The 12500-nt window shown below is 34.6% G+C and overlaps 1 protein-coding gene across 3 annotated transcripts in view; it reads right to left on the reverse strand.

Annotated features, from left to right (window-relative positions):
• LOC144964749 (dual oxidase 1-like) overlaps positions 1-6396 on the reverse strand; it is an 88136-nt gene extending 81740 nt beyond the window's left edge. For 2 of the 3 annotated variants that reach the window (XM_078899328.1, XM_078899329.1), the window contains exon 1: positions 6041-6396. In XM_078899328.1, coding sequence (XP_078755454.1) covers positions 6041-6074 — 34 coding nt within the window. In that variant the 5' untranslated portion in view covers positions 6075-6396. The remainder of the gene's footprint in view (positions 1-6040) is intronic. The other variant, XM_078899327.1, reaches the window with a different exon arrangement.
• Positions 6397-12500: the final 6104 nt, after the last annotated feature.

The raw sequence follows: 12500 nt of genomic DNA on the forward strand, positions 1-12500 counted from the left end.
AAATATATCCTATGCTAATACTGATCAGCAAAATAAACTACAACACAGTGTCACGTTTTTATAGCTATAATAAAACCTTTTTCTTAAAATTTTGTGATTTACAAAAGAAATCTGAATGATAAAAGTGCTGGTTGGATCGTAACAAATGTGACTATTTTCCAATGGGTGGTAAGGAGAGGGTTAAAGATTATGGGCATTAAAATCAAAGAAGCAAAATTCTTTCAAAATATATAGATACGAGAATGAATTTGTCGTCACTCAAGTCTTTGTTATTGTTTTTTGCCATCGGTGTTTATGAGTACTTCTCACTAAATTATATTAACCAGACTATAAACGTTTAAGGTTACACATAGTTTTGTGTGTTGGTCCGTTAAACTTCCCGATGTTGTGAGCTTCTTAGCCAAGCGCACACTATCTATAAGCAAGGGTGCCATCATTGGCTCTTACAAAGTTTGAAGACAAAGATAAAAAATTCATCACCATTATTTGCACTACATATTTAATAATATAGTTTTATATATATATATATATAATATATATATATATATATATATATATATATATATATATATATATATATATATATATATATAATATGTATATATATATAATATCTATATATATATATATATATATATATATATATATATATAATATATATATATAACATTTTAAGTATAATTATGATCAACTTCTACAACATTGTTTCGAGCGTTTGATTTCATCAGGAAGTGGACGTGAAAGGTAGATTGATGAGAGCGAACGCTCGAAACAATATTGTAGAAGTTGATCATAATAATTATACTTGAAATATTTTATTAATAGCTCCTTTTATCAGAAAATTGAACACTATTAATTCATGGTTTTTGTTTTTATAATTTATAATATATATATATATATATATATATATATATATATATATATATATATATATATATATAATATATATATATATATATTCATATTTCTGCTCTAATGAATGGCTGTATAGAAATGCCCTTTTTCCTTACGCCTTTGATTACAACGGACAATCTTTTACGACAACCTCAGAAATGTAAAATCTTCACGATGACCAGAACAATGGCAAGCCTTCAACAATGCCACAAATAATATATACAAATAAAAGAGGCTGAAGTTTAGATTATTTCCAACACGGGAACGTTCTTATATGTAATAATCAAACCAGTGCTGCTCTGTAATGACAATTGCCTTTTAACAATTTTGGTCAGAAAACGATTATTAAACATCGTAGATTAAAATGGAACCTCACTTCTCAAAAATTTTCAACTCGAGGCAAGATGCAAACCCTCTCCTTACCACCTATTGGAAAATCGTCACATTTGTTACGATGCAACCGTCACTTTTCTCATCCAGATTTCATTTCTTTTTGCAATACCCATAAAAACTTGACATTTTGTAATAGAGCTCGTATTGTCGCACAATATTATGTATAGAATGTGCTTGTTGCTTTTCTGTTTGAGTATGAAATGTCTGTTTTTGTGTTGGGTGGGTGTGAAGTTTTGGGAAAAATTCTGAAAATGGCTGGTAAGGAATGGGTTAAGGCGCACCGGTTTTTAACTTCTTTGTCAATTTCGGGATTATCTTAATCTATCAAAATACATAACAAAAACAAAAACAAAAAAACAGCATATGTGACTAAAATGAAAAACAAAAATTCTTTTTGTCACTGTGTGACAGTATACTTCAATCCATAATCTTCAGACAATATGATACTGTTATAGCCTTAGATAATATAGGGGTTACATCATATAATCTTTAATAAGGAACATTATATTCATGTGTCTCTCAGTCTAAAAAGGACTTGGCAATAATGGCCTCTTTTTCATTTCATCTATGATCATTTCCTTGACTATATTTATTTTGTTTTTTGATAAAACGGATTTAACTTATTTACAGGTGAAATTCGACATTACATTAAATTTGCAAAACGAAAGAGCAGCGCTTCTAATCGTTTTACCGATTATGAGAAATTGAATACTTGCAATACTTCCCCAAAGACAGTTCGCTTAATCAGCGATATTAAGATTGTACTAAATTTACTCTGGCTATTTAAGGGTTAATGCCATACAATATTCAAAAAGAGAAATTGAATGACGTAACATTGACAGAAGTCTTGTATTACTCATCCATGATTATCCGTCAACATCCATCACATTTTACGTAAATGGTAGACAGCGACCCTTATGTCATTAATGACACAAAAGAAATAATGCACCGAGATTTTTTCCTTATATCAAAGACCAATCCTCTCAAACGGTTTGTGTCATGATGAAAATGATACCTACTTAAGATAGAATTAAAGTTTGAATTATTACATAAGAGTAAAAATTAGTATTGTGTCATTGATGAGAGAAAGATGTATATCTTCAGAAAAGTGAGTGGAGCGCATAATATATTTTAACAGTTAGCTTGCCAATTAACTTTCGTTGGGTTTGTTCGTTAACCGTTGACCTCAAGAAGTCGTGAGAGGGACTCGCGTTTGAAACCCCATAGCGTCCATTGTAAAGCGTCTCTAAGCGGCTAGGGGACTGTTGCCGTACCAGAGAGGTCTAGGGTTCAATGCCCCATTATTTTCTATTGTCTTCTGGCACTTTTCTACTCCTTGCATTTCTTTTAATTATTTTTTCAACTCCAAAAACCTTTAAAATCCTAATTCTGATCAGATTGACTCTAATTGAGAAATAGGGAGCAGAATCCTTGTCAGGAAAGACCTGAACAAGTTTGTATGAAACGGTGCCAGACAAAGCAAGAAAGAAAAATACAGGGAAAATTAACAAAAAAACGACTGAATTTTTGGGATGGTTCTTTTTCTTGTGTTCTTCTTTCTTGCTTTGTCTGGCGCCGTTTCATAACACTTCTTCAGATCTTTATATTGACTCTAAACGTGCAGCTTTGTTGTCTAGTGGTATGACACTCCCCTTCGGATTGGAAGGTCCTGAGTTCGAGTCCCGCTCTGAGCGACGTATAGTTGAGTCCTTGGAAAAGGCTCTTTACTCACATTCTCTCACCGAACTCAGGTGTAAAGTGAATTCATGGCCGCTAACGGCTAGGTTTCTGTCGGGAAAAATCGTAATATCTCCTAACACTCGTTATGTATCGTCCTACATGTTAAGAGTTGCGATTGGTATGGGATCCTTTATAAAGCGCATTTTTAGTAGATATTGCGCTATATAAAATCATTAGTTGTTTTATAACTCCCGATTAACGCGGTATACATTTAACCAACCTCTGGCTATTTTTGCAGATCAAACCATTTTACAATAGACATGCACGCACACATAGCAAAGTGCTGTCAGATGGTTCACAGCACCCTCCCCCACACATAGCAAAGTGATGTCAGATGGTTCACAGCACCCTCCCCCACACATAGCAAAGTGCTGTCAGATGGTTCACAGTACCCTCCAACAATAGACATGCACGCACACATAGCAAAGTGCTTTCAGATGGTTCACAGCACCCTCCCCCACACATAGCAAAGTGCTGTCAGATGGTTCACAGCACCCTCCCCCACACATAGCAAAGTGCTGTCAGATGGTTCACAGCACCCTCCCCCACACATAGCAAAGTGCTGTCAGATGGTTCACAGCACCCTCCAACAATAGGCATGCACGCACACATAGCAAAGTGCTTTCAGATGGTTCACAGCACCCTCCCCCACACATAGCAAAGTGCTGTCAGATGGTTCACAGCACCCTCCCCCACACATAGCAAAGTGATGTCAGATGGTTCACAGCACCCTCCCCCACACATAGCAAAGTGCTGTCAGATGGTTCACAGCACCCTCCAACAATAGACATGCACGCACACATAGCAAAGTGCTTTCAGATGGTTCACAGCACCCTCCCCCACACATAGCAAAGTGCTGTCAGATGGTTCACAGCACCCTCCCCCACACATAGCAAAGTGCTGTCAGATGGTTCACAGCACCCTCCCCCACACATAGCAAAGTGCTGTCAGATGGTTCACAGCACCCTCCAAAGGATATGCAGAATACGAGATGTTATTGATGACGAAACACGTAAAACACTTATCTATGCCCTCGTTACCAGTCGCTTGTATTATTGTAATTCTCTGCTGTAGGCCTACCGAAAACATCGCTGAACAGACTACAGTTGATGCAAAACAAGCACAAAACACAGATTTTCTTGCTTACGTAAGAAATAATGTTAGATAATTAGTCACTGTCTATTGTTGAAAACTGAAATGCATATAATTAAGTCTTGTCTTTTCTAAGCATTGTATTTCATGATTTATTATGCGTTTAAGTAAAATACTCATAATACCTTCCCGAAATGTGAAACATACATAAACACAAAACTATTTGTAACCTGAAACGATTATAATCTAATTGGTCTATTTTAATGAGAACTAATCACCCAATTGGTGGTCTATAATAATAGTAAAGAGCTGAGTGAGGTCAAATTCATTCGTTCTAAAATTAAGGAATGTGAGATTTTATGGAGAGTGATATCCACTAATTATTGTGCTTCACAGAGGATGCCATCCCGAAGTCAAGATTGAACAGGTAGGACGAGTCAATACCCTGAATTTATTATCGACAAAGAAAACCCTTTTGGCGACAAAGTACTTATCATCCATCTGAGTAAAATGACAAAATGTTTTCAAAGGACTTAACTTGGTGCCGTACGCAGAAGGATTCGAACTAAACGATTTACGGCTAAATTGCCGTACACTGAAAAAACACGTATTAAAAATTTTGGTCAGAAAAGTCGTCCTTCGAATACCGATCAATCAAAAATCTTGGCAAATACTCTCAAATTTATATCATTGGTTCTCCTTATATTTATGTATATATATATAATATATATATATATATATATATATAATATATATATATATATGTGTGTGTGTGTGTGTGTGTGTGTGTGTGTGTGTGTGTGTATGAGTGTTAAGAATTGATGAAATTTGGAATAATATTAAATTGCAATCAAAAGCTTCCCGTCTATAAATAGCTTAAAGAATGCGTTGAACACTGAGTTGAAATGTTTAAATACATTTAATGAAGATTAATTTAAAATCATCCTTGTAAAGCATTTATTAACGTGCATAGTGCTATATGTTTTTGTTTTTTTAAGACAAAAAAAAAGGAAAATATAATGTTTTCTATGTTTCTCTAATGAAAAATAACTTGGTTATCACTTGGGTACATAAAAAGTGATCGGTCTACAATAATTATCCAAAATATGACATAATATATTATATTCTTCGAAGATATTGTAAAAAGTGCTAGTTCTCGTAAATCAAATGGCACCTGGGACACAAAGTATTTTGTACGAAATGGAAATTATACATCATCCTGCCAGCGACGAGCACTGAATTGCGGGTCTGACAACCAAATCTGTTAAGGTCTCATTGTTGTATTGAAGAAATACTCTCAAACCAACACAAACAATTGTCCATTGCAATATTATGCAAAATCAAGCGCTTTTTTGCGTTTGGTAAACAGAGATGCAAATAATATGTGCACATCTCCTGTTGGGCATTCAAATGAATTATCATAAAATGTTAACAAATTGAAATAAGTTCTATTTTATTTTTATCCATCCTTTTATTTATTTAAAGGTAAATATAAATTTCAGGCATTTTTACGGTGATGCATGCATTGCAAGATGAAACAACGACCAAGTTATCTTTCTTTTTTGAAGCCTATTGAAGAGCTTTTCTTTCCATATCTCTCCACCTCTCTCTCTCTCTCTCTCTCTCTCTCTCTCTCTCTCTCTCTCTGTCTCTCTCTCTCTCTCTCTCTCTCTCACGCTCCCTCTTTATATATATATATATATATATATATATCTATATATACATACATACATACATACATACATACATACATACATACATACATACATACATACATACATACATACATACATACATACATACATACATACATACATACATACATACATACATACATACATACATACATACATATTATATATATAGATCCTTCTATCTCTCACAACGTAGATTTTTTTTTTACCATCTACATAGTACTCACCAGCAAAGGAAACAACACATATTCGTACATCCATCGTGCTAACGGCAATCACAACCTGAACTCGAAAACTGTAAAGATATTACTTATGTTAAGAGCTTGAGATGACAACTCAAAATCTTATTTACTTCCGCCTGCTCTCCAACAAAGGACGGTCAAAAGTAAATAAAATGTCTAATGATATAGAAACAGTTAGTAGCATTGATCATATCTCATGCAAAGTAAAAGTGAAAACAAATGGATGCTTTAAAATATATTTTAACACAATTGAAAAGTGTGCATTGTTCTGTTTGACACAAGGAAACATATTCATCCGGATTGAACACACGTAGTTGAGTACTGTGTTGACGATCAAGTGTGTCAGAAACTCACATTAAGTTGAAGGCCACTTATACATGCAACATTGGTGTTTACAATATGTAATGATAACAGGACGCTTATATATTTTGTGTCATTCACTGAATAACCACTTATTTCATTTTAGTCAGATGCTTTGTTTGTTTTGTCTTTTATTATTAACTCCAAATACCGATAAATTGATCCCCCCCCCCCCCCAAATCCTCCTTTTTTCCCCCTTTCCCCTAACTGTCAAAACATCTCAGACGAATGATTTCAATTTAGAGTTGTTGTTTTCATTTTCCTTTTTCTTTCCTTTTTTGCGTTGTCTTCCTTTTGTTTTTGTTGTATTTTTGTTTGTATGTTTTGTTGTGTTTATGTTTGCTTTGTTTTGCTTTGTTTTGTTTTGTTTGTTTTTTTGTTCTGTTTATATTTTTTTTTTTGCACTGATTTGTTATGCGACCAATGTTCTAAAATCATATGAATAAAACATCAATATAATTATGCTAACGTTGTATACTGATGTGACTTTTGCTACTCCATTTTATATAGTGCAAGTTGACTGCAATGCGCGGATTTGTTTGTTTTGTTTGTTTGGGTTTTTTTTTTTTTAATGTCTTATATTTTTAATGATCTCCGTCACTGCGAATAGCGATTATTAATTTACATCGTGCCTAGAGGATCTTGTATATACAATGCCTTACACAAAAGCAATGTTATTTAAATCTTTGGCATCCATCCAACCACTGACCACGCTCAGCATTGTTTGACCTTTGTTAAAGTGGTGCAATTGAGCCGGCGGACGATCTGCAATGACGTCTTCATTGGGAAGATAGGGAAAAATAGCCATTTTAACTTGCTGGGGTATTCCAGGTGTGCCAGACATTGTAAGTAGTAGCCTTCAGCACCAATGGGCCCCGGGCAATTGCAATTGCTTGCTACCTTTTTTATAGGACGCAAGTCTATCACAAACATTGTAAGTAGTTATAATAGATATTTGAAGTATGTACATGATCAAGTCATCAAGCAACCATGAATGGGTCCCTTGATCATGAACTCGAGAACGATTACAGTGATCAAGAAATCTCCGTCTTGATCGCATTTTGATCACATAGCTCCTAGATCATCTTGTGGTAGTTCTTTCCGGTGAATCAGCTCGGATTTTAGTTTCTTCTCATGATTGCATCAGCTGCTCGGTCACTGCTCGGTCCTCGCTCTTGTCATCTCCTTTATGTCTGTCTGACAATGACTTGCCAGCTTTGATGATTCCAAAATAATATGCCAGATGGTCATATAATAAAATTCAGGACAACAATTATTGAAGAATGAATTTGCTGTGAGTAAAAAGATAACTATAAAATTAATTTTTAAAACATTGTTAAGAAATAAATAGATTTACAAGTAAAAACTTGAAAAACACCCCATTTGGTGTTTTACTTGTGTTTTTGATGTTGCTGTTCTTTTGCTAGGGTTTTCTTTCTTTCTTTTTTTTTCTTGTTTTTGTTTGTTTGTTTTGTTATGTTTAGCTTTGTTTTTGTATTTTTTGGGGGTTAATTTTGTTGGGTTTTTTTTTTTTGTTTTGTTTTTGTTTTCTTTTTGTTATCTTGGTCTTTTTATTTTGTATTGTTTTGTTTGATGATGAAAATCGATAGATACGTAATGCGATGGAGATTATGATCGAAGTTACCAAGCTCTTTTTTTTTAACTCTCTGGCTGATTGAAGTTGTCATTAATCCAGTCAGTAATGAGCTCCCCTGTCTGGTCAGTGTCCAACCTAAACTGATATCGAGTTTCTTGATCACAGGCAAGATCAAGATTGATGATCAGGATCAAACTAATAACGAAAGGGGGTCAACCACAATACTCAACATTTATAATACCAATTATGAACCTCCTGGCGGTGACAGATCGAAGATGAGGACTCACACACGCCTGTCCTTAAGCAGTCTACTGCGTGCTCTGGAAAAACACTTATTTAAAAATTTGGTCAGAAAACGTCCTTCAAATATCGATTGATTAAAAAGACCCTCATTTTGGCAAAAACTCTCAAATCTGGGCCCTCGTGAGGTCTCAGGTTTGAGAGGATTTGCCAAGATGCGGGTCATTTAAATCGATCGATATTTGAAGGACGAGTTCTCTGGACAAATTTTTAAATACGTGTTTGGTTTTTTTAGGGTACGCATGTTAGCAGGTTAATGACTCTCTATCCTCATTTGGCTTCCATTTAATTTCCTCACATCTTACTTGTGTTAATGGGTGCTGGAATTACACGTAAATGTTGCTGATTCATTCTTCCTGTCATACGTAGGTATTCTTTTTTCTTATCTAACATTCAGCAATGATCAATAGCTGGGTCTATCACTAGACATGCTGGAAAGTACTCGTTGGTAGATCAGCTTTTTTTTATTTGGAGAGTCTCAAGCAATTATCCATTAGATTCTTGACCAATCAAAACATGGAATTTGTGACACACCTTCATACGTGCTGGGACAAACATACTTTGTTGTTTATAAACAATACCGTGAATGAAATCGACCTCTCTCTCTCTCTCTCTCTCTCTCTCTCTCTCTCTCTCTCTCTCTCTTTCTTTCTCTCTCTCTCTCCCTCTCCCTCTCTCTCCTCTCTCTCACTCTCTCTCTCTCTCTCTCTCTCTCTCTCTCTCTCTCTCTCTCTCTCTCTCTCTCTCTCTCTCTCTCTCTCTCTCTCTCTCTCTCTGATCATTGATTATTGTTTTTATACCGCCAGTTGAGTGACTAGTTATCACACGATTTTCTCGATCAGTTTATAACTGTTTAAGTATACACATAGATTTCTGTGTTGGTTCTATTGATGAAGCGATAGAACAGTAGGTATTTTACTAACAGACACGACATGTCATAGATAGTAAAACCTGTGGAGTTCGCAATGTTTACCAATCACTGTCATTGTTTACATTATGATGACTGTCCGAGAGGCGTGGTTATCTATGTGTCTATTGTAGCTGGAGAATTTTCACGACACAAAAATCGGGATAAACTTCGGTTAAGTAGGCTACACCTATTGATCCCAAAGAACTATTACTACTTAATATTGTAATAATAAGGACAAAAAGATAAACGAAGCGAAAAACGTTCAAAATAGATCAGGTTTTTGAGAGCACTGCTGTGATAAAAAGGACTATAAACATATAGAGACTATCCTTGAACAATGTTAAACGGTAAAAAATGGTAAAACGTAGCGCTTTACACCCCCTTTGTCCACATAAAATGGATAATGTTCTACAAATCCAACAGTTCAAGTCCGATTAACTGTATTTTAGATCTAACACACTTAAATGAGAATAGTAATATCTTCAGTAACAGGCTACGCCTTGCTGTTTACGCCATGGTCGCACACTTCAAAAACCACGTCCATTTCACACAGAACTTTTGCATATAATATTATGTAACCTTCTATGTAATTCAGTTCAGTTCATTTTAATTGTACCTATCTTATATTATAGAATGTCCCCAATAACTTACAATATTTGATGACAACGGAAAGGAAAGAGGTGAAAAGATAAAAGCTTATATAATTTTCGCAAAACAACAACCCTTTACATCAGGGAATATAAATATATAAATAGAATATGCAATTACCGCTCAAACTACAACCCCATCCTAAAGGATTCGAAGATTGGAGAAACAGAGGAAAATAAATTATGAGCAACCACACTCTAAATATAGACACTCATTTAATAATTTTCGAATTGCAGTTATCTAAGTGTCAAACGTCATCCCCACTTTGTCAGACATTGACAAAACACTTTTATTTTCATTTGAGCAGCTGACTTTCAAAACAGCCTAAGTCACATCCTATTAGAACATGAGTTAACAGTCCATAGAATCACAAGAGAAAATTTGGGGTTTCAAAACACCCAGTGTATTGTTTATGAAGCACAACAGACAAGTATTTTCCTCTTTAAGTCAATAAATAAATGACAAAAAAATTCGGTTTTCTTTGAATGATGAAAATGGGACTTAGTACGTTTTGAAAGTCATCTACTCATATAGGCTTGGAATCGAAAAGTTTTACTTCCAAATATTTTACCTGTAGATTAAGATAAATCTGAAGAAGTTAGACCAATAGATATAGAACTGAATACAAGAATCACTTATGAACATTATCTTACTTCTTTTGAATGCTGTCTTTTGGCGCAAAAATACATCGTGCATCTAAGATTGCGGCCAATTTAAGAGTTAAGAGAGGAAAGAAGCCATTTATTGCAGTCAATACAATTTACGATTCTTTCATTTCTTTATATTTATGAAATTAGTTATTTTTATCGTGGCTGTCAGCATGTGTTATTGCACGATAAAAAATAACGAGTTTAATAATTACAAAGAAATGAAAGGATACATTATTCCACCTCTCCATGTGAAATATATTAGATTTTTCGTGACCAATTGTATGGTAGTAGTACTTAGATTCGCCATAATTTGTGTTTTTCTCCATCTGCTTGAATGAATATTTGACCCCCCCCCCCCCCCTTAAAAGAAAAGAAAAGAAAAACGTCTGATTTGTATTCATGCGCACCAAAACATTGTTTTTACTTGCAAATCAGCTGTCTTTTATACTTGATTTTAAACCAATAAAATGAACGAAAATACTCTGACATCATTGAACACATGATTCTTACATTCTTGCTTTTTGGAATTCCTGACGTATTCCCAACCGCTGCACGAGCTTGCGAGTGCGCATTGGGAACCAACTTCGAATTCCAAAACGCAAAAGAATTGTTTTATTCTACCCCTCAATCGATTCCGATTTCGTCATCTCTGAATAAAAGACATTTTCAAAAATATTTAAATGAAACTTCTTTTTTCAAAAATCTAATTATAGTGAAATTTAACGTTCATTAATCTGACGTCACAAGTTATTATTTGTAAACTTGATATCATAACGCGTTACTATTTAGGGAGAGGGATAGAATAATATTTCCTTATTCAACGTGTTTAAAGCATTATTTAACGAATACGTATATCTGAAAATGATAGGGTTTTCTATGGGAGGGGTGGAATAATTATAGTTATGGCATCACAACTATTTTGTCTTAAAATAGAATTTATGTTCTTCAGTTTTGTACGGAAAATTACTCTCTTTGAGTATCTCCTTTTTGTAAACCGTACATCAAATGTTAGATATAAGTCTTCTAAACAAACTGTTATTTTATAGAATAGAACGAGGTTAGTCAGCTATTTGTTAATTTTTTAGCCAACCATTATGAGTATTTATAAATTAGTTCTATCAATCAGACTTTCAGCGTTTAAGGTTATACTTAGTTTTGTCAGTTGGTACGATATTTTTAGCTAATGAATATTGTGAGTTTTTTCGGCTAAGCGCATCAATATGATAATATGTCTCCAGTCTGACACTTTTTGAGAAGTTAAGAGTTCAAATAAGTGCATCGATAAAGCCTTTTTCCGCCCAAATTAAGATATGTGTTTTGTCAGTGTTTGCCAGCGCCATTGCGAAGCCTGGTTGTTTTAGTTTTATACAGTGTACAACGCCATTAGAATTGGTAAGGTTGCAAGAAGCCATGTCCATGTAAATTGGCGCAAATTGGCGCAATTGGCGAAAATGGAGGATTAATTAGAGGAAGCATGGCGAAGATTGTTTTGACAAAAAATTGAACGTAATTAAGCGGCATTCACAACACATTAGTGATCAAGAACGAATACGACAGCTTAAATTTAAAAAAGAAAGTATTTAACACGGAACGTTTCCTGATCAAAATACTTTTTCAACCAATAACAAAAACTATTGTTCGCTGGAGAAGGGTTTTGGTCCTAAAACGTTTCGTGTTAAGTATTTTAATTTTTAATGAAGTTATAATCTATATGCATTTTAGTTCAATTAACTTTTTACAGTTCACAGCTTTTAACAGCTGGTATTCGCTTTGACAAGCACGAACAACGTTGTTGTTTTTTCTTGTTTATCAAATGTGGTCTTGTTGTATGACGCTGTTGGATTGGAAGATCCTGGGTTCGAGTTCCGCTCTGAGAGGTGCATGGTTCAGTCCTTGGGGAAAAGGCTCGTTAGTCACATTTTCTCACTGCGCTCGGGCGTAAAATCGGTACCTGGCCTTTATCAGCGTTGTCTGTCTCTG

This window comes from Berghia stephanieae, chromosome 2 (genome assembly GCF_034508935.2).
Source record: "Berghia stephanieae isolate SIO BIC M18660-M18661 chromosome 2, UCSD_Bste_1.3, whole genome shotgun sequence".
Classification (NCBI taxonomy): domain Eukaryota; kingdom Metazoa; phylum Mollusca; class Gastropoda; order Nudibranchia; family Aeolidiidae; genus Berghia; species Berghia stephanieae.